The sequence below is a fragment of the Hyperolius riggenbachi genome, chromosome 1 (genome assembly GCF_040937935.1).
Source record: "Hyperolius riggenbachi isolate aHypRig1 chromosome 1, aHypRig1.pri, whole genome shotgun sequence".
NCBI classification, from domain to species: Eukaryota; Metazoa; Chordata; class Amphibia; order Anura; family Hyperoliidae; genus Hyperolius; species Hyperolius riggenbachi.
In genome coordinates this window covers 213,598,822-213,625,565 of record NC_090646.1, presented here as the reverse complement: position 1 = coordinate 213,625,565, position 26,744 = coordinate 213,598,822, and the positions used below count along the sequence as shown (strand labels likewise).

Below are 26,744 nucleotides of genomic sequence, written 5' to 3'. Positions count from 1 at the left end.
GCTTGTTCAGAGTCTACGGCTAAAAGTATTAGAGCTAGAGGATCAGCAGGACTGCCAGGCAACTAGTATTGCTTTAAAGGAAATAAATATGGCAGCCCCACATACAGTACCTCTCGCTACAGAAGTCCTTTAAAAACGTCAGGTTTTTTTTAGGCTTTCCATAAATTGTAATGAAGACCCCCCCCCCACCCCCCAAAGCTTGTTATACTGTGGCTAATCTTTTAGAGCAGAGAGGAAGTTCTGAGTTTGGATCCACTTAAAAGGGCCCATTCACACTAGAGCGTTTTGCCGCAATTTCAGCAAAACGCTCAAACGCTAGCGCTTTTTAAAAGCACTAGTGTAATAAAAGTCTATGGGCCCGTTCTTACATGGGCGATTTGCGCTAATTGCCGCAAATCGGCCAAAAATGCCAAACGCGTTGCCTGCACCATTTTTAGGCGATTTTCTGGTGATTGTGTTAAATCGCAAGAAAATCACTCACGCAAAACGCCGGCAAAAATCGCCGTCATTTTGCGCTTTTAAGTGTGAATGGGCCCTATGGGTCATTTCAGACTTTTGATCCACATATCGGAGCACTTAGCTTGCCAAGTTTATTCCCATATTCATAGCATCAAAAGGTACTATTCCGTTAGCCGGGCGCAACCACCAGGTGGCGTTAATTACTATTCCCCCTCCAGGCTGCCATGGATAGTAGGGAAAGATGTAACTCTGGTGGAGTTTTATCGCCACCTAGTGGATGCACTGGATGCAGTGGATGCGCCTGGCTAACGGAAAAGAACCCATCAAAATATCCAACTTATGAATTAAAAACATACAGAACATTTATAAAAAATATGTTTATTAGAAAATAATTAATGTTATAGTAACATAGTTTGACAAACATTGTATTTAAGACAAGGCAAATGACCTTACAGTCCAAGATACCAAAAGAAGAGAAAAAAAAGGGGAGGAGAAGATCACACCACATTTAACAGCTGAAAGTAGAAAACACTAAACACATTTCTGACATTCAGTTAGCGGTTTCTGTATCCCATACAATGCAAAGATCAGGGTCTATAGGCTTCATTTATAGCAACAAATAAAAAAGGGAGGTGTTGCCCATATCCACTAGTCACATTCCATACAGTATATACAAGTCAAGAGCAAAAGTTGACGCCCACTGCAATAACCATACCCCCCCCCCCCCCCTCCTATAAAGTTTTGCTCAGGGTATCAAAGCACAGTTAAGCACAACAGAAAGCCTGTGCAGTAAGTTTGGCCATGCTTTTCTGTGGCACATATCAGAGTCTCCAGACAGAGGAGTCCTGTTTTCTTGCATTATTTGTTCTGCATTAGTAAAGGCTGGTCTTTCGCATAATCCTAAGAAATTCTTGTTCATTAATTTCGCCATCGCCATCTCGATCAGCTTCGTCAATCATTTCCTGAAATAAAGAACATTTAACTTAGGGCATTCATTTTAAATAATAGGGAAAAAAAAACAACAACAAAAAAACAAGGCTTACACAGCTGTTACATTTTATTTGTATGGCTGGAACAATGGCTGTGTACATGCGTACTGGTATTAGCTCAGGAAGAAGCCTGTGAATGACGTTGGCTGACTAGTCCCTGTGCATCTGTCTCTGTCTGTTCATTTCCAAAGGGGATTAGACCAGATTGCAAGTGGCAAATGTATACACTTAACCCTACAGTGAGCAGGGACCATGTGTACTCAGATCTGTGTAGTGTTTTGGCAAAAGCTGTATAGCTTAGCTGCGGTGGGCCTAGAAATATCAACAATGATCCTTGCATCTACTTGTATCTTGCATGTACCAAAGTACAAGAAATGGGATTTTATGGAGAAAGTCGGGGCATAACTAGAAGGGAGCAGTCCCTGCGATCGCAGAGAGACCCAGAGCTGTGGGGGCCCCCATCTACTAACCTTCCCTTCCTCCGATACAGGGGACTATACTTCAGATCAGGTCTTTTTATGGCTACACTGGTTATGGGTGGGAACCACACTTACAGGGAACCTAAACTGAGAAGCATGTGAATTTTTCCTTTTAAAATAATACCAGTTCAGTGTTCTCCCCAGAATTTTTTTCCAGCCGGGTGGCATGAAATAGTAGCTGGGTGGCATGAAAAAGTAGCCGGGTGGGGCGAGATGAGAGAATGCAGGGCCGGTGCTTCTGTCTGCTTACAGAATAGGAGGAGGTGAGCTGATGACAGCCGGGTGGTCACCAAAACTAGCCGGGTGCCGCACTCGGCTAACAGAGCCTGGGGAGAACACTGCAGTTGCCTGACTCTCCTGCTGATAGACTAAAACTAGTCCTTGGTAAGAGTACTTGTAGAAGACAAGAACAAAGAACATCTATCAGGCCCTAGGCAATGTGACTGTGGGTACATGTAAGAGTGATGTGCAGGTACTCTGCAGGGGAATGAGGGGATTCTTCCCCTATTACACATTCTTCATGTACAATCTGAAGCAGGTTTATGGGTGATAGACAACACCTCTGTGTTCAATGTGCACAACAGTGGATTCCTGCAGCTCTGTGGGGAGTGCATATGTAGAGTATAGTACTACTGTGTAACAAAGTAAACCTGAGACAGATGAAATTAAAGTTTTATACATACCTGGGGCTTTCTCCAGGCTAATCAGTCCCTCGCTGTCCTCCTCCTCCACCTGGATCTTCTGCTATAAGTCCAGGTACTTGAGCCAGTCTGGTGTAGTGCGCGTGCACACACTCCGCCACCGGGAGCGTACTACACCTGCACAGCACTATTGCGCAGGTACAGAATACTCCTGGCTGTGGGAGCAGCACACGGCCAGACTGCGCTGACTGGCTGATTTACCAGGGCTCATAGCAGAAGATCCAGGTGGTGGAGGAGGACAGCGAGGGACTGATTAGCCTGAAGGGGGCTGGAGGAAGCCCCAGGTATGTATAAAAAACTTATTTTCATCCGTCTCAGGTACCCTTTAATTCGTAGTCATCAAACCAAATTTTAACAACATATCAAATTATTTGATTTCATGAGCAAAGAGAGTGCATACATTTGCATAAACCAGCATCAGCGCAGAATTATTTGCATCTAATTGACCATCTCTATTAGTGACACAGCTACACATCAGGCTTTATTCTTACAGCATAGATGCTATTTAGCCAGAAATCGGCCAATTCTAGAACTGGCCGGCCATTTCTAGAACTGGCCGACGAAGTGCAAAATGCTGGGAACAGCGTCCTGTCCAGCACCATGAATGACACTCGGAACTTCCTCTGTGCTCTGAAAGATACGCAACAGCCTAACAACCTTTCAAGAGGCCCCCGCCTCCCTGCACGCTGGGAGAGAGAATCAACCTCTCCTTCCAGTGTCATGACCCAGAGGTCAGAAAAGTGAAAGTGGGCCAGTGCGGCCCACAGTAGCAGCGGTTTTGCCAGCTACCTGATCTGATCAGCCCCCCAGATCAGGTAGCCTAAATTTTTTTTTTAATTATTTTATGAGCCCACCTCGGGCTCTCTTTAAAGAAAAACATTCTTTGTTACAGCTGATACAAATCCTGCAATACATCTGCTGTGTGTCTACTTTCTGCTTTCATGGAAGCACACATATGGTTAACATCCTGTGTTTTCAAATTTAGCTGCTCTGCTGTGGCGGTCAGGTGACAGAGATCAAATTACAACTTGTGATTATACACAGATGAATGGGAATTAACAGGCTAAACTCTCTAAATACATACAGCGTGCATTCCTATATGTTTTCCTTCTGTCCCCTGCAAAAGTTCAGGTCCACTTTTCATAAGGCCGCAGGGAGCAGTGAATTGCTGGGGATCAGCCGGACATGAACACTGAATTCAGCGGAGGAATCAGCTACAGCCAGCCCTGGGTCCATCATGCAGGAGAGCACTGTGGAAAGCAGCTGCAGCCGTGTGCACCGGCAGCATGAATAGAAGCCCTGGGGTGAGGATGCAGGGAGAGCAGGCGGAATCGGATGGCGGCGGTTTTTTACAGCGGGAAGAGGAGGTACCTTGCGGCGGCATGGCAGCGGTACAAGCCTGGGACCTGTCCCTCATGGGACAGCGCGGGGAGAACTGAGCAGCGCGGGGAACTTGAAGAGAGGTGAACTTCGGGACTTGGCCGGCCACATTTAGTTACAACGCATTCTGGAGGATCATTTTGCATAATGGCCGAATCAGCCGGCCACTTCGTGCTTTGACCAGCCAGAACCCGAGGTGGCCAGACTTCGGGTTCTGGCCGTAACATATATAAGAGATTCTTATGTACACATCATATAAACAGTCACAATCAGATATGTATATCTGACCTTAAAAGTACATCATCCTAATGAGATCTCCGGTCAGTCGGCAGCAGCAGCATTGTGATCTGACAGGTTTCCACCTCTCTGAGCGGCCTAGCAGCAGCTGCTGTACTGATCTGCAATGCTTTTCCTCTGCAATGCTTGCCTTGTCCCCGTGGTGAGGCAGATGTGTGATCTGAGGTTTCCTGACTCGCCGCGCAGCATAGCAGCCGCTGTAATGCCCTGCAATGCTGGTCCTTTTCTGCAAACCTTGCAGGCGAATATCATGTTCCTGCATCAGACCTGTGTAATTAGCGCTATCCGGGCAGAGCAGGACACCCTCAGCCGCTATAATGGCAGAGTCCTCCGAGGATTCCGTACTGCCTTGGCTACTGGCGCCCTCTCATGACCTGCAGCGCCGGGGTCATGGGGTGACATCATTAAGCAAGGCAGTACGGAAGCCTCAGAGAAATCTGCCATTATAGCGGGGACAAGGCAAGCGTTGCAGAGGAGTAAAGCATTGCAGATCGGTACAGCAGCTGCTGCTATGCCGCTCGGGGGAGGTGGAAACCAATCAGATCACAATGCTGCTGCTGCCGCCAACTGACCGGGGACCTCATTTGGATGATGTACAGCAGAAGCCTACTATCAGACACGCCCTACATCAGAAGCGCACAGATAGGTAATATTTGCCACATTCAGACTATAAGACGCAGTAACTTTTTCTCCCCACTTTTGGGCGTCTTATATTCCGAAAAACACGGTAGAACATTTTCATATTTTCTCTTTTAATTACAGTTTAAATTCATTAGGAGTCGGTGCATTTTTTCCCTGACTCCAGGTACCCAAAAATTGCTCCGACTCCACAGCCCTGGTTCCAGTTAGTTTGTTAGCAGCTGAAAAGAAGGTACTGTATTACTGGGTGTATCTGCACATGGCTTGTAATCAGTTAAACCACGTGAACTGTGAAGAAAAAAAAAAAAAAAAAAAAAAGTTTATTTTTACTTACCTGGGGCTTCATAGAGATTCCTACAGGTCTACTCCGTTGTGCCACAGATCTCCAACTAGTTCAGTTACAGGGCACTGCACATGCACACAGTCTCATCTGCACACCTTCTCCATTGCCAGGAGCGTTCTGCGCATGCATGGTTCGCAAAAGAACTTTACCACGCATGCAGCGAATGCTCTTGATGTGTGGACAGGAAAACACATTCACAGAGGCCCACAACTAGACTAGTCGGAGATCTTTGTGAGGGGGACAGGAGCAAAACAAGGGGACCTTAAAGACTGTGGGGGTGCTAGCAGAAGCCCCACATAAGTAAAGATCAATAATAATTAAAAAAAAAACAAAAAAACAATTAGGTGTACTTTAAGGTTTGACTCTGCTCACCCTCTAAATGCGCAAGGTAATTTTACAACTGCTTTGCGCATCAGGCCCAACGTTATAAAAACAGAATATTTAAATAGAGTTATACTGGTTTGTTTGAAGCAAATAATCCATTGAGGTTATAGTATATCCAATGTCATGACATGCTCTGACTGCAAAGCTATGTCTGCTAGCTGGTGGGGGTCAAACCAATGGAGAGCAAAGTGGCTTTTTTGTTTAATTGCATACCTGCAACTCTTCATCTGTAAGGTTCTCTCCCAATTCTTTAGCAACCCTCTTTAAATTTTTGAAAGAAATTTTTCCTGTGCCGTCATCGTCAAACAGTCGGAAAGCTTTCATGATTTCCTCCTTAGAGTCCTTCTCACTCTGGCAGTAAAGGGAAACAGTTACTACCAGTTCTCATATATAAAATACTACAGAGGGTAAAGAGAGAGAGAGTACTTACCATTTTCTGTGTCATCAGAGCCAAGAAGTCTTCAAAGTCAATAGTGCCAGATCCATCCTTGTCAATGTCCGAGATCATCTTCTTCATCTCTTCCTTCTTTGGCTCAAAACCTAATGCACGCATGGCAACCTGAAAGAAGAGTATATACAGTATGACATGCTGTATTGTTGCAAACTTGAATGACTCTCTTATTCATGTGCCAGAGGGCATATCATCTAAAGGTGCGTACACACATGCGACTATAGTCGTTTGTAACGATCGTTCCCCGATCTTTACCAACGACGATCGTTACAAAAAACGAACCACCGACTATTAAGGCAAACGACGAACGAGCCAAATCGCTACAAAAGAAAGTTCTGTCTCGGCGGATTTTAACCAACGACGATCGTTTGCAAAAGTAGTACATCGTTGGAAACGATCGTTTGTACTAGGCTTGACATGCGCATTTCACTATTTCTCCATGGAACTTCTCATTTTTATGCGCAGGCGCAATAGTTGCTTTCTGTGATGTAACGTTCGTTCTAACGATCAGATCGTTACACACATTTTAAAACTACCTTTACTTAGGTCGTTCTTTCATCAATTAAAAGTTCGTTCGTCGTTCTTAACGAACGATCGTTGTCGCATGTGTGTACGTAGCATTACTGTGGTTCCATTCTACATCTGGCTGCACGGTTGTCAAGCAAGAATATAATTGTCAGTTATGAACAAAGTTGCTAATTTTTCAATAGCCAGAGTTACAATAGAAACTACGGCACAGTAATTACTTATTTAAAAACTCAAAAGGTCAAGCCCATTTACTTATGATAAAAGTTAAAGCGGTATAAAACTGACATAATATTCAATAAAAACATGTTTTCCTACTTTTTATAACCCATTCAGTTATCATATTTGCTTTTGTGCATAAGTATTATTCATTTAGAAATTACAAGTTACCAAAGTACAACTTTTTTGCTCTGAGAGCTGACTTTTCATTTTATACATAACTGGTGTAATAATAAAATAATAAATAATAATGTACCCAGTAATGATTTCTGAGTAGCGGTCTGTGTTCTGGAGTGTCTGCATTGCCAGAGAATGTTTACATTCCTCACTTGATACAATTAAGTAAAACACAAAATAATGTTATCTCCAGTTCTGATGCGTCTTTTGAATGTGGCTGTCCCTGCAGGGAGCTTAAAGGGGAGCTGAAGAGAGAGGTATATGGAGGCTGCCATGTTTATTTCCTTTTAAGCAATACCAGCTGCCTGGCAGCCCTGCTGATCCTCTGCCTCTAATACTATTAGCCATAGCCTCTGAACAAGCATGCAGCAGATCAGGTGTTTCAGACTTTAAAGTCAGATCTGACAAGACTAGCTGCATGCTTGTTTCTGGTGTTATTCAGATACTACTGCAGAGAAATAGACCAGCAGGGCTGCCAGGCAACTGGTATTGATTAAAAGGAAATAAATATGGCAGCCTCCGTATACTTCTTACTTCAGTTCCCCTTTAAAGAGAACCCGAGGTGGGTTTGAAGAATGTTATCTGCATACAGAGGCTGGATCTGCCTATACAGCCCAGCCTCTGTGGCTATCCCAAACCCCCGTGAGGTCCCCCTGCACTCTGCAATCCCTCATAAATCACAGCCACGCTACTGACACACAGCTTGTCAGAGCTGGCTGTGTTTATCTATAGTGTCAGTCTGCTGCTCTCCCCGCCTCCTGCAGAAATCCAGTCCCCGCCTGGAAGCTATGCAGGAGGCGGGGGAGCAGCCGAGACTGACACTACAGATGTAAACACAGCCTCACAGCACGGCTGTGATTTATGAGGGATTGCAGAGTGCAGGGGGACCTTAGGGGGGTTTGGGATAGCAACAGAGTCTGGGCTGTATAGGCAGATCCAGCCTCTGTATGCAGATAACATTCTTCAAACCCACCTCGGGTTCTCTTTAAGTAAGTCCTGTGTTTAACTAGTTGAATGTGGTTCTAGTGAGAAAAAAAGGGCGGTGGTAGTATATAATATGCTGTAAATAATCTTTTAGAGCAAAGATTTGCGGTTTCATACCGCTTTAAAGCCCAGCTTCAAGTACAGTTCAAAAACACCCTCAGGGAGGTTAGGCAGCTCAGTGCCAATGCCCCCAGAGGGCCATGTGATCAGCTTATACTAGATACGGAGGAAGCAAACCTCCTTATATGGAGTGCATGGAAGGGCAGCCATACTCTGTCATTCAAACTTCACCCTCTGTATATGAACATTACCTTGACACTAATGCATGAAACATTTCTCATAAGTGATCTCACCTACATTTTCTTCTTACTATGGAGTATATTCACTGAACAGCAGTAAATTAACCAGTAAAACAGGGGTGCCCATATGGTAGATCATGATCTACTGCTATATCACAAATTACTTCTGGGTAGATCCTACACATTCATTTTGGGCCCTAGACCATGTTGTTATTAGGTATAGTAAATGAGGTTTTCCTCAACAAAAGAAAATATTTCTCTTCCATCTTTTAATTTCTTATGCAAGGAAAATTAGCTAAGGTGCGAATAATGCTATATTTGTATTGTAATATTCTTGAAAATTTCATAAAAATGACATGAAGCTAACAGAGCTTGTGGTAAATTTTCATATCTGGGGTGGGGCTCATGGCCAGTGACTTGTCTCCCTTAGTGAGGAGGATTTTTACAATGGTGCATTGCTGGAATTAGAAGCAGAACATTGTCAGCCTAGGAGGTAGAACGTCACACAGGTAGTAAAGCTACTACAGAGAGAGGCACCGTTTGCTTGCACTTTACATCCATCTGCAAGGAAAAGTCACCAGTCATCATTATGAAGAATCATTCACCGAGGCTGTGGCCACACTTGTTGAAAAGCGCATGCGATTTTGCGCAATGCAAAATCACGCGCAATGATTTTTAATGGTGACACACATGTGCATGTTTAACCTCCCTAGCGGTATTATTATTATTATTATTATTAATACAAATCATGCTGTGAACAGTATTGACATGCATACACGTTAATACTCTCCTGCACTGTATAAGAGACCCTTGCTTGACACATTTTGGCAAGTTACAGGAAAAAAAAAGGTTTTGAAAACGAATTGGATCACTTTTTGCACAGAAATCCTGGGTAAATTGAATGCCAGGGAGGTTAAAACACTAATTGCACCCTGCATAAAGTCGCAATGCTAGCAGGTTCCAAACCCACACGAAATAGGAATAGTCATCTGCGTAAAACCACTGGCGTTAAATGCAGACATGAGTGTGGCTTCTCCGTGAAAGTTAAAGGAGTATCAAATGAAATGTTGCAAATGGAACACAATTATAATCCATGTAATGCAACATTTGTAATGCACACACTTCTGGGATGTAACAATAACGTGGAATTGAGAACACACTGTGCACTCTATGATACAGATTTGTTATTTAGAAGCAGTAATGAACGCTCAGAACCCTGTGCTTACCTTAAGTTCCTTGACATCAATGGTACCTGTCCCATCTGTATCAAATAAATCAAACGCTTCACGGATTTCCTGCTTTTGCTCTTCTGTTAGTTCGGGCTTTGCACCAGTTTTCCTGCGCTGAGCAGCGCCAAGACCAGGTCTGCGCATAGTTGCCTTAAAGAAACAAGACAACAAGATAAATATATGTGTTTACATGTTCAGAATTGACTACTCCTGGCAGCACTGCGATTTTCCTTTACTATTTAATATCTGAGAAAACAATTTACAAAACAAGTGAAAAAGATGGCAGCTTGTGGCTCTAAAGCTGTGGTCAAACTACAAACCAGGTTGCACAAGTCTTGAAGGTCCACCACAGCTAGCAATAACTTGTTCATTTTTATTTTATTGATTATTTGCCCCTTTTAAAGTGGACATGAACTCTTGTACAGGGCAGAAGGAAAGCAGAGAGAAATGCACCCTGTATGTAAAGAGTTAAGCCCAATTACCCCTCATTTGTGTCTAATCACAAGTTGTAGTTTGATCTCTCCCATGTGTCGCCTGACTGTCATGGCAGATAAGCTCATTTGAAAGCACAGGATGTTAACAATATGTCTGCTTCCATGAAAGCAGGAAGTAGAAACAGTACAGATTTATTGCGGGATTTGTATCAGCTGTAATGGAAATGTCTTTCTTTAAAGGTTATTCTGCAGTTGCTTATCTTTCAGAGTAGAGAGGAAGTTCTATGATCAGGTCCGCTTTAAGCCATGATGCTTTAGTTCAAGGTGTTAGATCTTTTAAGCCAACTATATACAGGCGATCGATAACTGGGTTGTAGCAAAGTCCTCCATTGGATTGTAGTGATCAGCATTTCACACCAAAAATCACTAAGCGTAATCGCAAACACACAGAGCGCTTTTGTAGCAATTTGCAGTCGAAATTTGAGGCATGTGCTTAGCGATTTTCTATTTATGCTTAGCGATTTTGGAGCATTTGCGTTTAGAGAGCTTAGTAGTTCTTGTGGCAAATCAGGAAGTACACACTGAACTGGAAGTAAACAGCATTTGACAAAAAAATGCTTTGAAAATATCTCGGTTTAGCGATTTTTAAAGGGGCACTATGGTAAAATTTTTTAACATTTTTAATATGTGCAGACATAAACAAATAAGTACGTTTTTTTACCAGAGTAAAATGAGCCATAAATTACTTTTCTCCTATAATGCTGTCACTTACAGTAGGTAGTAGAAATCTGACAGAAGCGACAGGTTTTGGACTAGTCTATCTCTTCATAGGGGATTCTCAGCAAGGCTTTTATTCTTTATAAAGATATTACCTAAAAAGGATTTAAACAATGATGCTGGCCAGCTTCCTTGCTCGCTACAGTTTTTTGGCAATTGGACAGAGCAACTGCCATTCACCAAGTGCTTTTGAAAATAAATAAATCCCTGAGAGTACCCTATGAGGAGATGAACTAGTCCAAAACCTGTCGCTTCTTTCAGATTGCTACTGCCTACTGTAAGTGACAGCAACATAGGAGAAAAGTAATTTATGGCTCATTTTACTCTGGAAGAAATGTACTTCTTATTTGTATGTGTTTGCACATATTTTAAATTTTTTTGCCATAGTGCCCCTTTAAAAGAGATTTTACAGTTTTACATGTTTGGTGTGGTGTCGTGGAAGAAATCGCATAGCTCTGGTGTGAACTAGCCTATCCAAAAACATTAGCCAAGCCTTTTTTGAAATGCTGGCACTTTTTAAAAGCGCTCTTGATGTGAACAAGCCCTGATAATCAACTGAAATGCTAGTGTTGCACTACTTGATGCAGTACAATGCTATACAACCATCCCTACTGCTCCTCCAGCCCACCCAATGTAAGTTTTGGACATGCCCAGCGGCCCTCTGGAATCATGAATTGACTAAAATTGAGTAGAAGTTGAGTGATTGTGAATGCTGAAGGCAGCAGACAGGCTCAATTACCATTCTTGGATTATCTTAACAAATTGACGTGTTCAGGCAGCATTAAGGTACATACACACGTCGGATTTTCACAAATGACCCGTTGTTTGGATGTCCAAACGACCGGTCGTTTGGACGTCAAATCGGGCGTGTTTACAGTCTGTCGTTCAGCTGATAAGACAGACTGTACACGCTCCCGATTTGAGCTGAACGACAGACTGTACACACGCTCGATTTGACATCCAAACGACGGGTCGATTGCAAAAATCCGGCGTGTGTATGAGCCTTTAGGCTTCTTGCACACCAAGACGTTGCATTAGGTGGCACGTTAAGGTCGCATAACGTGCACCTAACACAACGTATGGTGCTGCAAGAGCCGACGGTAGAGTGAGCCGCGTTAGGCGGCTCGAGTCCTATAATGTCTCCCAGAGTGGCGCTGATTGGCCAGCGGGACCACGTGATGCGGAGCGAGACACTCCGCATCACGTGGTCCCGCCGGCCAATCAGCGCCCGCCAGTGCAGTGAATATTAAGTAGCCATGTGCGCGGCTACTGTAGCTGGCTCTCCCCGCCTCCTCTCCGCCCCCCACTGCGCATGTGCAAACAGTCTAACGCGGCTATAGCCGCTCCAACGCCGTAGCATGCTGCACTTTGCACAGAACGTGCAGCGTTACATGTAACGCAACGTGGGCTGTGTGAACAGCCCACTTGTGTTACATTGCTGTGCGTTGGGGGAGCGTTACAGGCGCACTAACGTGCGCCTGTAACGTCTTGGTGTGTAAGCAGCCTTAATGTACAGTATAAGCCCTATCTTAGAATCCAGCCAATAAAATTGAACATAATGCAATGAAAAAAAAACAAAAACACAAACAAACAAAAAAAAACCCTAAAGCACAATCTCCAAAATGCAAGTTATATAAATCACTGTTCCCTAAAGTAAAAGATAATCTTACCATGGGGCCAAAATGCAGTCCATACCCAGCGTACGCCGGCTGTTTTGGTGGGCTGAAAGAGCGTGGAGGAGGTACTGGCTTGGGTTTAGATAGTGATGAAGAGGATCCCATACTGATCTGTGCTGTGTTCATTTGTAGATGTATACAGTACTAATTACTGATGCTTCCTTGGAAAGAGCTGCTTTGTGACTCATCCCTTGTGGCTCAATAACTCATGGCAACCATACTAATGACAGCTCTGCTATTCGCACCTACAACTACGATAGAGGATTTTCTTTCTTAAATGGCTTGTGACCCCCCCAGTCAAGCACAGTGTTCTCCCCAGGCTCTTTTAGCCGGGTGCTCCACCCGGCTAGTTTTGGTGACCACCCGGCTGTCATCGGCTCACCTTCTCTGCTGTATGCAGAAAAGCGCCGGCCCTGCATTCTGTTATCACGCCCCACCCGGCTACTTTTTCATGCCACCCGGGTGAAAAAAAATTCTGGGAAGAACACTGAAGCATGTAGAGGGAGTATGAAACCCCCAGGACTAGGACCAAGTATGAACTGGTGCATCAGCTATGAGCATGTAGTAATCATAGTTTTTTGTGGGTCAAACAGAGACATACAGACATGCACAAGGAAAAGTGATGCAGTTGCTCACAGCAACTTGTCTAATTGATTATCAGTTTGATTTTGTTTAATTCTAACTGAGATGAAGTGGTAGAATCAATTTCGACTACCTGACTGATCACTTACCATATCAAGCAGTTATCAACCAGAGTATAACTAAAGATGCACCCACACATCCAATCTTGACTGGCCGCACTTCTAGGTAGACTGCCTCACATATTTTGAAAATGTCTGATTGTGGAGGTAAGCTCTCATACTACATATGAGTGGACGATCCTTTAGACCAGCAGAGGCAGAGCCGGGACAAGGTCCTCCAGCACCCAAGGCTGAGACACCAGCATGCGCCCCTCCACCTCTCTCACCCCAGCCGTCACACAGTGATTGCTATTAGACTAAGTGGCGTCCTAGGGCCCCCAAGACCTCAATCTCTAGTTATCCGGGCTTGCAGGCACTACCATGTATCCCCTTTCGTTATTTCTCTCTGCTTCAGACACAATAGGAGAATGACAGATGAATTAGTTGTTTTCCCCCTCCTACACTACGCCCTGAGGCTGGAGCCTCTCTTGCCTCTGCACTGCCCTGAGCAGAGGTACTAGCAATGCCAGGCAAGTAATACATCTGCATAGCTGGTTCCTGCAGAACTCTACCAGCTGGTGATCCATGGTTTGAAAAAAAACCTCTCTCTCTCTCTCTCTCTCCTCAAGCTAGTAGGTGGATTCTGCTTTCAGATCTGACCACCCCTTCAATATCTGCTGCCATTTGCCAGCTTCACTATCCATCATCTAAATACTTTATTTTAATAATACGCCCTGTAATGACAGTTTGCAAAGAATGCTTTCCCAGCTGGTTGTAAAGTCATTTTGACTAGATCCCCAATTTCCATCCATCACCTGTGGAGTATTGCAATAGTGATCCATATAAGGAAAGTGTATCTAGCGATTTCAGTACATTTAGATACCATTGAGGAAAAGACAAAGGCTAGATTTGCTCTCTCAGGCCAGCCGCAGTGATACTGCAAGAATCATACAAGCAATGAAAAGCTACAGCAGCAGGAATCTACTATCCATCAGTAGATAATGTAGATAAAGACACGTACCATTGCCTGGAGAGCAGCTGCATCCACAGCGTGCAGCACAAGGGGAATAATCACCGCAGCAGCCCTCAGTCCTCCTGTCCAGCGTCTGTTACTGGGTTACGGCCACAACAACACACGCTCACCCTTGGGAGGGGCCTGTCAGTAGGTGGCGCTCCCTCCGCCCTGGCCCCCGCTGTCTAGGTACAGCAGCAGCGCGCCTCAGGCATTGCATGTGGACTGCAACAATAAGCGCCCGCTCTGCCCGCCATTTCTGCAGAACGTTAGCGAACAGACGCTCATTACAGCGCTTCCATGGCAACACTCCGCCCACCATTCTGCTGCAGCCACCAGACTCCGCCTGCCTAGTGGACTCTCAAGCAAGCTTTCAGCAATACCCTCCCGTGCTGCCTGTTGCGGGCGGAGCTAGTGATGAGCTTGGCGGAAGTCGCTGCAGCGAGTGCTGCTCCGTGTGTGTAAGCAGGTTGGTGTGCATCTATTGCACCTGTGTGTACTGGCAGATGAGTGTATAGAGGGTATGGCGCTACATCAGGGGTCTTGCGAGGCTACATGCTGGCCTGTTTCTTCTGATTGAGTTTACGGGCTGGTGGTATCTGTCAAGAGAAACAAGCAGAGGCGCTGCAAGTGTTATTTCATACTCCATAGTTCAGTGTTGTTGCCAGAATGTTTTTTCCAGCCCGGTGACATGAAAAAGTAGCTGGTTGGGGTGCGAGGGGGGAATTCAGGGCTCTTGCAAATGTGCTTACAGCATATGAGGAGGTGAGCCCAGGACAGCCAGGTACTTACTAAAATTAGCCACGTGGAACACCCGGCTAAAAGAGCTTGAAGCATAGCTCCCAACTATCCCTCTTTTGGAGGGACAGTCCCTCTTTGGGAGCCCCGTCCCTCTGTCCCTCTTTTCTCCTCATTTGTACCTCTTTCAGATCGTTGTCCCTCTTTCTATGTAAATATGAGTATTTCTCTACTGAAAAATGTGTTTAATTGCCGCTAAACTTTATTCCCATCTTTTAAATTGATATATTTCTAATTTTCAAATGTTAATTTGAAGGAAAATTAACCATGATAGAAAGGACCAGTGTGGTTTGTATTATAAAAACATATTTCCTTATGAAATATTTTATGGTATGTGTGACTAGGGGTGTGCCAGGGGAGTGGCTTAAGTGTCCCTCTTTCTCATCTTAAAAAGTTGTGAGGTATGCTTTAAGGCAAGTTTCCACTGGTCATGGTGCGATGCGATCATTGCACCGTATCCAAACTGCAGCTAATGTAAGTCAATGGAATAGATTCCATAGGCACTAATTTATGTGATACAGGGATGGCATGTTGCAGTTTTCCGCAGGATACATTCGATTCCCATAGCGGTAGTACTGAGCCTTATCGCATTACGATCACGACCAGAAGTTCCCCCAGGTGTGTGCAATGTGATGATCGCAATGTGGAAATGGGCCCTTAAAAGAACACTGGACAGCTATCAAACTGACAGAGAGCTCTCTACCACCATCCTACTGACAGAGCTGTCTACTGTTATTTAACTGACAGAGCTGTCTACTTAGTTATTTAACTGACAGAGCTGTCTACTGTTTAACTGACAGAGAGCTGTCTACTGCTGTCCAGCTGACAGGTGTCTACTGCTGTCCAGCTGACAGGTGTCTACTGCTGTCCAGCTGTAAGAGAGCTGTCTAATATTTAAATGACAAAGAACTGTCTACTTGTATCCAACTGACAGCTTTCTACTGCTATCCAACTGACAAAGAGCTGTCTACTACCATGCAAATGACAGCTGTCTACTATTATCCAACTGACAACTGTCTACTACTATCCAAATTATATAGCTGTCTACCATCCAACTGTCAGAGAGCGGTCTACTAATATCTAACTGACAAACAACTGTCTACTGCTATACAACTGACAGAGAGCTTTTTACTGATATCCAACTGACAAAGCTGTCTACTATCACCCAAATACCACCCCAAAATGTTTATCTAACAAAGCACAGTGTGTTCCTCACAATCTCCTGTCAAAATTGTGTGATTCTTTCTATTTATGTCCTGAGAAGACTTTTTTGATAAACAAAAGTTTTTTTACCATTTTCTGCAATTTTTGGTATAATAAAGGGTACTTATCCGTTAGCTGGGCGCATCCGGCAGGTGGCGCTAATTACTATTCCCCCTCCAGGCCGCCATGGATAGTAGGGAAAGATGTAACTCTGGTGGAGTTTTGTCGCCACCTGCCGGATGCGCCCGGCTAACGGATAAGTACCTAATAAAGCTTGATACTGAATATTGGATTCAAGTATACATGATGTGGTTTCATCACCTGCACTGATCCTCTTATATACAAACTTGATTATTTTTTGTGTGGAGGCTTAATCAGGTGGGGATCCTTCTTTAAAAATACGAGAAACTTATTGACTCCCTCCCAACTATACCACAATACACTGCTATCCACATGACAGAGAGCTTTCTACTGCCATCCACATGACAGAGAGCAGTCTACTACCATCAAACTGACAGAAGGCTGTGTACTGCTATCCAACTTACAGCTGTCTACTACCATCCAATTGACAGAGAGCTGTATACTACTATTCAGCTGACATAGCTGTCTGCCATACAACTGACAGCTAGCTGTCTACTACTATCCAACCAACAGCTGTCTACTACTATCCAAATATCTATTGCTATCCAACTGACTGAGATCTGTCTTCTGCTATTCAACTGACAAAGAACTGTCTACTGCTATCCAACTGAAAGAGTTGTCTATTACCATCCAACTGACAGAGCTGTCTATTACCATCCAACTGACAGAGCTGTCTATTACCATCCAACTGACAGAGCTGTCTACTACTATCCAAATGACAGTGTTCTCCCCAGAATTTTTTTCTCGCCGAGTAGCATGAAAAAGTATATGGTTGGGGTGCGAGAGGGAATGCAGGGCTGGTCCAACTCTGCTTACAGCGTAAGAGGAGGTGTGCTGATGACAGCCGGGTGGAGCACCCAGCTAAAAGAGCCTGGGGAGAACACTGAAGCTTTAACATATCTCTGGTTAGGAATGAGCTCTGGATGAAATCTGAATTTGTTTCATGTGGATTTCATCCAGATAATTACTGCACCTGATGGGGTGGGTGAGCTGGGGTTAAACTTACCAAGCGGCTGTCTTCTTTAATCCATCCCATGTCGCATCTCACACTGTGTTTTAAAGAGAAACTCCGACCATGAATTGAACTTTATTCCAATCAGTAGCTGATACCCCCTTTTACATGAGAAATCTATTCCTTTTCACAAACAGACCATCAGTGGGCGCTGTATGGCTGATATTGTGGTGAAACCCCTCCCACAAAGAAATTATGAGTATGTACTCTTGGCAGTTTCCTGTCAGTGAACCCTGTTGCATTGTGGGAAATAGCGGTTTACAGCTGTTTCCAACTGCCAAAACAGCGAGCAGTAGCTACATCACTTGCCGGCAGTAAAAATGTCACCATGTGATAAATGTCAGAATATAAATCAGGGATTTAAAATATTTTACAATGGGCAAACCCTGACTAAATCATTTATACATAATGATTGTAAAAATGAAGCACTTTTTTTTCATTACATTATTTTTACTGGAGTTCCTCTTTAAGCTGCGTTCACGTGACTACCGCGCTTCCGGGTTGAAGGAGGAAGCATGCACGTGGCTTGAAATGCGTCGTGGGACGCATTAAAGAAGATGGAGGCTAGGTATGTTAACCCCCCTCACCCGCTCCTTCAGGTGCACAAATAATCTGGATGAAATTCAAATGAAACTCATTCGGATTTCATCCAGAGCTCTCTAGTTAACCAGAGGTCTCTAGTTAATATCTGGCACAGCTGTTGCTAGTGGTGGAAGTTTGAATAGTTGCTGCGTCCACCAGGAGCAACTTGAGGCTTCAAGGGAACCTGAAGTGAGAGAAATATGGAGATTGACATTTAATTTTAAACGATACTGATTTCCTGGCAGTCCTACTGATCCTCTGCCTCTAATGCTTTGGCGCTAGTCTACTTTAGGGGACCCGCAGAAAACCTCATAGGAAAATTCAGGTAATGTGATTGGTTAGATGGCACCCTCTTGAACTGCTGGGATTGCCAGGAAACTGGTATTTAGCAAAGAAATTAACAGCGCTACTTAAAAACAGATAAGTGCCTACCTGCAAGAGAGTGCAAGCCCCACTTGTGGGATAAAATACACACCTAGCATACACATAACCTGTCTACCACTGGAGGATGTTGGTTTCCTGTAACAGCTTGCATGCAACTTGTTAAGTACTCGTCCCTCCCACTGCGGAGAAGTCATCCCCCCTTGGGAGGGGACCTAACACTAACTAACTAAATCCTAACCTATGCATAGCCTGGGTGCGCTACCAAGTAAAATTGAAAATTGCGCAAAAGGTGGATCAGTGCATCACCAGGCCGCCTCCGAATGGCCTACAATCAGAGGTGCGCTGAGCCCCCCCAGAAACTGCAAACGCACCTTGAACCCAAACAGAAGCTCTGCATATACACCAAAGCAAGGCTGCTAAGTTGGAGCAGCTGACCAAAAATGAATTAAATTAGTACATAGCAAAGAAATTAACAGCGCTACTTAAAAACAGACAAGTGCCTACCTGCAAGAGAGTGCAAGCCCCACTTGTGGGATAAAATACACACACACACACAGGTTAGGGTTTAGTTAGTGTTAGGTCCCTTCCCAAGGGGGGATGACTTCTCCGCAGTGGGAGGGACGAGTACTTAACAAGTTGCATGCAAGCTGTTAGAGGAAACCAACATCCTCCAGTGGTAGACAGGTTATGTGTATGCTAGGTGTGTATTTTATCCCACAAGTGGGGCTTGCACTCTCTTGCAGGTAGGCACTTACAGTGGTGTGAAAAACTATTTGCCCCCTTCCTGATTTCTTATTCTTTTGCATGTTTGTCACACTTAAATGTTTCTGCTCATCAAAAACCGTTAACTATTAGTCAAAGATAACATAATTGAACACAAAATGCAGTTTTAAATGATGGTTTTTAATATTTAGTGAGGAAAAAAAACTCAAAACCTACATGGCCCTGTGTGAAAAAGAAATTGCCCCATGAACCTAATAACTGGTTGGGCCACCCTTAGCAGCAATAACTGCAATCAAGTGTTTGTGATAACTTGCAACGAGTCTTTTACAGCGCTCTGGAGGACTTTTGGCCCACTCATCTTTGCAGAATTGTTCTAATTCAGCTTTATTTGAGGGTTTTCTAGCATGAACCACCTTTTTAAGGTCATGCCACAACATCTCAATAGGATTCAGGTCAGGACTTTGACTAGGCCACTCCAAAGTCTTTATTTTGTTTTTCTTCAGCCATTCAGAGGTGAATTTGCTGGTATGTTTTGGGTCATTGCCCTGCAGCAGCACCCAAGATCGCTTCAGCTTGAGTTGAGGAACAGATGGCCGGACATTCTCCTTCAGGATTTTTTTGGTAGACAGTAGAATTCATGGTTCCATCTATCACAGCAAGCCTTCCAGGTCCTGAAGCAGCAAAACAACCCCAGACCATCACACTACCACCACCACCATATTTTACTGTTGGTATGATGTTCTTTTGCTGAAATGCTGTGTTACTTTTACGCCAGATGTAACGGGACATGCACCTTCCAAAAAGTTCAACTTTTGTCTCGTCGGTCCACAAGGTATTTTCCCAAAAGTCTTGGCAATCATTGAGATGTTTTTTAGCAAAATTGAGACGAGCCTTAATGTTTTTTTTGCTTAAAAGTGGTTTGCGCCTTGGATACCTGCCATGTAGGCCATTTTTTGCCCAGTCTCTTCCTTATGGTGGAGTGGTGAACACTGACCTTAAGGCAAGTGAGGCCTGCAGTTCTTTAGATGTTGTCCTGGGGTCTTTTGTGGCCTCTCGGATGAGTTTTCTCTGCGCTCTTGGGGTAATTTTGGTCGGCCGGCCACTCCTGGGAAGGTTCATCACTGTTCCATGTTTTTGCCATTTGTGGATAATGGCTCTCACTGTGGTTCGCTGGAGTCCCAAAGCTTTAGAAATGGCTTTATAACCTTTACCAGACTGATAGATCTCAATTACAGTACTTTTTGTTCTCATTTGTTCCTGAATTTCTTTGGATCTTGGCATGATGTCTAGCTTTTGAGGTGCTTTTGGTCTACTTCTCTGTGTCAGATAGCTCCTATTTAAGTGATTTCTTGATTGAAACAGGTATGGCAGTGATCAGGCCTGGGGGTGACTACAGAAATTAAACTCAGGTGTGATAAACCCCAATTAAGTTATTTTTTAACAAGGGGGGCAATTACTTTTTCACACAGGGCCATGTAGATTTGAAGTTTTTTTTTTCTCACAAAATAATAAAAACCATCATTTAAAACTGCATTTTGTGTTCAATTATGTTATCTTTGACTAATAGTTAACGGTTTTTGATGAGCAGAAACATTTAAGTGTCACAAACATGCAAAAGAATAAGAAATCAGGAAGGGGGCAAATAGTTTTTCACACCACTGTATCTGTTTTTAAGTAGCGCTGTTAATTTCTTTGCTATGTACTAATTTAATTCATTTTTGGTCAGCTGCTCCCACTTAGCAGCCTTGCTTTTGGTGTATATGCAGAGCTTCTGTTTGGGTTCAAGGTGCGTTTGCAGTTTCTGGGGGGGCTCAGCGCACCTCTGATTGTAGGCCATTTGGAGGCAGCCTGATGATGCACTGATCCACCTTTTGCGCAGGAAACTGGTATTGTTTAAAAGAAAATAAATATTGCAGCCACCATTTCCCTCTCAGTTCATATCAACACAAGGTGAATCTTTTTTTGTATTGCTGAGATTAGGTGTACCTGAAACTCATCCTAAGATCAGTAGATTTATTAAACTGGATGTAGCTGCATACGAGGCTTAGGGCTGTGTAAACTGTAAACCCTAAGCCTTGTATGCAGAGAGGAAAAAAAATCGCTAGACATTAACAACTTATTGAAATCTCATTTAAAAATTTTAAAACAAATGATGTCTTGAGTCGGCGACAAACAATCCACAATGGTTTGGGTATTTTGAACAAAGACATGATGGATCACTTCGACAGATAATTGTTCATCGTCAACAGTGTGTACAGCACTATGAACAATTTGTAAAAGATGTGTCCTTGATGTGTATGGTACTTTGCTTATAACCCTGCATTGTTTAACGATCCTAATGATTAATAATTGTTTATTTCAGTTGCAGTCTTTAGCTGCTGTTCACATCAAATTGCTCAAGGTTTTTGGCTTTGATTGTGGAACGATAATTAATTGGTCGTTTCACAAGATACTTTCTTTCGGTGTGTACGTAGCTTAACTGTGACAGTGTAGTCAAAAGATTAGATGTGTTTAGTAATTTCTATCATGTAAGTTAATCTTATTTTTTTTAAACACAGGTGTTTACTGTAAATAGTCCCATGTCGGAAAGATCTCACGTTGGACTGATAGAATTATGCAGCCTCTCATCTTCAGTAAAGTCCTTGCTTGGACCCTTGAAATCATATAAGTTTATTTATGACCAAGACACCCAACAGAGTACATTAACCTGCTCATCATTCCGACTTCTGGAGAGTCTAAACTTGACAAGTGCTGTTGGCCAGCATCTTTATGAAGCCATTCATATCCATCAGAAGACATACAAAACTGGGGTGACAACTTTGGTTTTCCTAGTTGGAGCCTGGAGCAAAGCAGTTCTGGGATGTCTGCAGCAAGGGGTTCCTGTTCCACTAATTGTTTCTGTAATGCTGGAAGCTCTGAACTCTTGCATTGACATTGCTGAGTGCTTTCACATAAAAATCGATAATGTACTGATAAATAACCAAAAATCAGATAAACTGACATCTCTCCGAGAGGAAACTGTTTGTATCCAATGTAGAAAAAGTAATTGTGTTTCCTGCTCAAATCACCCTGTTACATCTGGTTCTCATCATGGAAATCACCTGCATAGAAACAGGATGGAAACGCACAGTAGACCGACTCATGCAGGAGACTTCCTCGGCAAGACTTGTCACATGAATAAGCTCTCACACAGCAGACACTTCTCTGTCCCTAACAGAAGCTGTTTTCACAGCTCAGGATCAACACTTCCTACCAATAATCATACTTTAAGAGATCTGACTCAGTCTTTGAGTCATGGAAATTCAGAAACCATGAATCTTGTGGAAGAGGCTGTTCAACTTCTCTGTGAAAGTGCTCAAACTACTTCCATCAATAAAGACCTCTTCCAGGCATCACAACTTGAGCTTTGTGTTTTAAAAGGTCAGACAGATGCATTGTCAAATGCTTTATTTGGCTATGCTACTTTAGTGCCAGCAGAGAACTATGAACTTATCAAACGATGGGAAGGCAAAGCTTTGAAACTCCTTCTTTTAGATGGAGAACTGACTGAAAAATACAGACATTTAGGCTTCAATAAAGCGACCAATGTAAACTCGATATCTCAGTTTAAAAGCACGGAGACGACTCAACATGATCATTCCTGGACAAGTACTGCTTGTAGGACGTTTTGTCAGGCTGGTATTGACATCATTTTAGTCAGGGGTGATGTCTGTCCACAGCTTATGATGCAGTGCAGACAAAAACATATTCTAATTATCCCTCATGTACGACAAAATGTTCTGGAGGCATTTTGTGAATGCACAGGAGCAGAGCCTGTGACATACCTAGCACAGATAAGCTGCCACAGCATAGGCGGCAATGTATCTGTCACTGTGTATACTGTTCTAGAATGCGACCAAAAGTTAGCCATTATCCTCCAGGCACCCAGGTTGAATTTTGTCACAGCTGTAGTAAGTTGCAGACTGCTAGCCAAGGAGCAAGCACTTGAAGATCAGTTTTGGGCCTGCTGTCATAGATTACATCATGCCATTAATGAGCAAAAAGTGCTTCCTGGTGGAGGTGCAGTTGAACTCTTGTGTCTTAGTCACCTGAGAAAACTTGAAGAAAACACTGGAACTTCAAGTACAGACATTAGAAGCTTTTACAGGTCATCATGGGTGTCTGCTACGACCGTACATTACAAATGTTATATTTACAGATGCTTAGCTGAAGGCTTCTCCCGATATCTTTCTGTTCTTCTCTGTAACATGGAGAGATATGCTTCAGAGATGGAAGCCTTGACTTTCATACAAAAGAAGCTAAAGAACATTAGTGAGTTTTCCTCTCCTTCGTCGTATAATTTAAATGAATATTTCAGAGGTATTGTTTCATTTACAGATCAAAGACCTTCAGTATCCTATGAACCAGTAACAGTGTATGATAATCTAGTTCCAAAGCTGGAAGCGTGGCGCAGTGCTCTACACTTAGTTCTCATGGTACTTCAGTCTGATGCGGAGATCATCACAGGGTCAGCCCCACACACAAAAATGGCAAAGGCAGATTTTGTAACCAATAAGCCTGCCTTTCTCTAGTTACCACTTCCTGTATCCCTAACGAAGGACAAAATAAATTGACTCATGTTTTAGTGAGAAAACCTAGGGGTGTCACAGGTGCACATTTACCCTATGATTGTTCTGACAGGTCTCTGTTGAGCAGTTACTAAGATACAGAGATTTCTTCTTTCAAATAAATCCAGGCAGTGCCAGATTTATTTTAGAATGATGCTGCATGTGCATTTGTGTAAAGCCCTAGCCACTCAATAGGTTATGATTGTTAATAAATCCTTGCTAGGCACAAAAGAAAAAGCCATCTATATGGCAACCTCTAATTGTAATAAATGATCTCTAGAGATTGTTTATTACAATTTAAGGTTGCCATATAGATGGCTTTTGTTTTGTGCATAGTCAGTGTGTAATACATCCTAGTCGATATTTATTTGGCGCACGTTGTGTTTCAATAAATCCTTGCTATTTCTGTAAGATTGTTTTTAATATCCAATGATGTCCAGTCTGGTAATGCAGGACCGATATTCAGGAAACAAATTGCATACCTTTATAACACTTCAAGCAAAAAAAAAAAAAGAGTCAGGTCTTTTATCTTGCCTAGCTGGCACCAGATATAGAATCAAAGAATTGGCTTAAAGAGACTCTGAAGCAAGTCTATATTAACTTTTTTAACATGCAGTCATGTTATGAACTACAACCTCTGCTAAACCGCCGCTATCCCGCTTCAAAATGAGGGGTTTATACCCTCCAAATCCCTCCTGCAAAATCCATGACTTTCTTGGTCATGGATTTTGCTGCCCATGGAGGCACAGCTTTCAGCTGCAGCTCTGCCTCCATGCGCGTCAATCGCAGCGCAGATCTCCGCCTCTCCCCGCCCCTCTCTGTGAAGGAAGATTGAGAGGGGCGGGGAGAGGAGGCGATCAGCCGGGATTGACGCGCTAAGATGCAAAACTACAGCCATAAGCTCTGCCTCATCAGGAAGCTCTCCCCGGAGTTAGGAGAGAGGGGATTTGGGGGGTATAAACCCCTCATTTTGCCGCGGGATAGCGGCGGTTTAGCAAGGGTTATAGTTCTTAACATGACTGCACATTAAAAAAGTGATTTTAGACCCACTTCAGAGTCTCTTTAAAGGAAACCAGAGACCTGGAAAAGTAAAGATTTGATACTTACCCGGGGCTTCCTCCCGCCCCATAAACACGTCTCTTGCTGTCCTCCCACGGTCCGCTGTTTAGGCGTGTTCGGCCCTGGTAACTGGCTCAGTTGCGTCAGTCCAGGTTCACTGCTCATGCGTGGGAGGTCAGCACATGAGCAGAAGACCTAAGACCCAAACTGGACCCGACAGCCTGTCGGGGCTGATCGCGCCTGAACGGTGTGGGTCTCAGAGGTGTTTATGGGGAGGGAGGAAGCCCCGGGTAAGTATCAAATCTTTACTTTTACAAGTCTCTGGTACACTTTAACCACTTGAGGACCCACCCTTTACCCCCCCTTAAGGACCAGCGCTGTTTTAGATGATCTGTGCTGGGTGGGCTCTGCAGCCCCCAGCACAGATCAAAGGGCACTCAGAGCGATCAGATCGCCCCCCTTTTTTCCCCACTAGGGGGATGATGTGCAGGGGGGGTCTGATCGCTCCTCCTGGCTGGCATTTTGCGGGGGGGGGCACCTCAAAGCCCCCCTCCGCGGCGAAATCCTCCCCCTCCCTCTCCTACCTGCCACCCCCGGGAGATCTGGGCTGCACAGGACGCTATCCGTCCTGTGCAGCCAGTGACAGGACGTCCCCTGTCACATGGCGGCGATCCCCGGCCGCTGATTGGCCGGGGATCGCCGATCTGCCTTACGGCGCTGCTGCGCAGCAGCGCCGCACAAATGTAAACAAAGCGGATTATTTCCGCTTGTGTTTACATTTATCCTGCGAGCCGCCATCGGCGGCCCGCAGGCTATTCACGGAGCCCCCCGCCGTGAATTGACAGGAAGCTGCTTCCTGATTAATTAGGCTGCAGCTGGCGACGCGGTCCTGCAGCTGCCACTTTGCCGACGCACGGTATAAGCGTGCGGTCGGCAAGTGGTTAAGGGTCCATTGTGTTTTATTCAGCAAGCATAACCACAGGCATATCCATGACTCATCCAGATGGTGGATTTGGTTGTGCTTATGGTTGGTGAATTAACCATAGTGGAATCTTCAGAAGTGTGCTGACCATTTTTTCACATAGGCCTCGATTCATAAACAGCAGTGCGATAAAAAAATCTTGTCGGGAAAATACCGCACTCGGTATTTTCCCGGTCTGTGTGCTAATTCATAAAGATTTCCCCAGCTGCCCTTGGAGGTCTGTAAATTACCGCAGCCCATTGAGCGGTAGAGCAGAGCAGTGTCTCGATTCTCTCTTTGCCCTGCAGAAATGAATCACACAGACGGCTCTCTCTGGCTCTCCCACTGATGACTCAGACAGATGAGTCACAGTCTTTCCCTGCCTGCAGAAATGACTCACACAGACGGCTCTTTCCACTGATGACTCAGACAGATGAGTCACACAGTTTTCCCCTGCCTGCTGAAATGACTCACAAAGACGGCTCTCTGGCTCTCTCCACTGATGACTCGAACAGACTTCGGATCTCTGCACTTTTGCATTCGTCAGAGCTGTCGGTAACTTGTTATCGCCTCACTAGAGGTGTCGGTAACTACCGCCAGGCTTACCGCTTGTTGAAGGCTTTATGAATTGACATTTGCTGACAATTTACTGACATGTGTTGTCGGTAACTGCAGCTAAGTCGGTAATTTATCTCCCTGGTTGGTAATTGTAGCTTTTCATGCGGTAACAGCCTTTATGAATTGACACATTGCTAAGTGGTCGGTAAAGTCTGCTGTTTTCAGCATTACTGCATGAGGTAATGCTTTATGAATCGAGGCCATAGTGATGCCGAACCACTTATCTCTAGCCTGATGATATAGGGTTACTTATGATTTTCAGTGGTGTCCAGCCTGGTTATGCTAGACCAGTTATGATAAAAAGCCTGGTGATGCAGGACCACTGATGATTTTCAATGATGTCCAGCCTCGCAATGCTGGACCACTTAGAGCTCGTTCACACTATGAGCGTTTGTGGGTCTTTTTAAGCACTGGCGATTTTTAGAAATCAACCCAAAAGCGCGTGTGCAATGATTCCCTATTAGAGTACATGTAAGCGTTTTTCGATTTCATTGAAATTGCAAACGCGCTACACATACTATT

The 26,744-nt window shown here is 44.1% G+C and overlaps 2 protein-coding genes across 6 annotated transcripts; one reads left to right on the top strand and one right to left on the bottom strand.

Moving 5' to 3' along the window:
• Nucleotides 1-848: 848 nt before the first annotated feature.
• LOC137571290 (uncharacterized) lies at nucleotides 849-14,455 on the bottom strand. The gene is made up of 5 exons (XM_068280212.1): nucleotides 14,144-14,455; nucleotides 9,553-9,705; nucleotides 6,102-6,230; nucleotides 5,885-6,022; nucleotides 849-1,421 (listed from the first exon to the last, which is right to left on the bottom strand). Exons 1-5 carry the CDS (start codon nucleotides 14,144-14,146, stop codon nucleotides 1,332-1,334), a joined length of 513 nt encoding a protein of 170 aa, XP_068136313.1. The 5' UTR covers nucleotides 14,147-14,455; the 3' UTR covers nucleotides 849-1,331.
• BBS12 (Bardet-Biedl syndrome 12) lies at nucleotides 10,974-23,995 on the top strand. Of its 5 annotated transcripts, none has more exons than XM_068280200.1 (2): nucleotides 10,974-11,043; nucleotides 21,536-23,995. In XM_068280200.1, exon 2 carries the CDS (start codon nucleotides 21,557-21,559, stop codon nucleotides 23,546-23,548), a length of 1,992 nt encoding a protein of 663 aa, XP_068136301.1. In that variant the 5' UTR covers nucleotides 10,974-11,043; nucleotides 21,536-21,556; the 3' UTR covers nucleotides 23,549-23,995. The 5 variants fall into 5 exon arrangements, with proteins under 5 accessions (XP_068136301.1, XP_068136262.1, XP_068136292.1 ...); XM_068280161.1 differs by lacking the exon at nucleotides 10,974-11,043 and adding an exon at nucleotides 14,402-14,603; XM_068280191.1 differs by lacking the exon at nucleotides 10,974-11,043 and adding an exon at nucleotides 14,625-14,655.
• The last annotated feature ends 2,749 nt before the right edge of the window (nucleotides 23,996-26,744 follow it).

Excerpts from the sequence above, each read along its gene's own strand:
- LOC137571290 (XM_068280212.1), bottom strand. Across the intron at positions 6,231-9,552 it reads TTGATGTCAAGGAACTTAAG|GTTGCCATGCGTGCATTAGG; the intron begins GTAAGCACAGGG and ends CTCTTCTTTCAG. Across the intron at positions 1,422-5,884 it reads TTACAGATGAAGAGTTGCAG|GAAATGATTGACGAAGCTGA; the intron begins GTATGCAATTAA and ends TCTTTATTTCAG.
- BBS12 (XM_068280200.1), top strand. The coding sequence starts at position 21,557 with ATGTCGGAAAGATCTCACGTTGGACTGATAGAATTATGCAGCCTCTCA.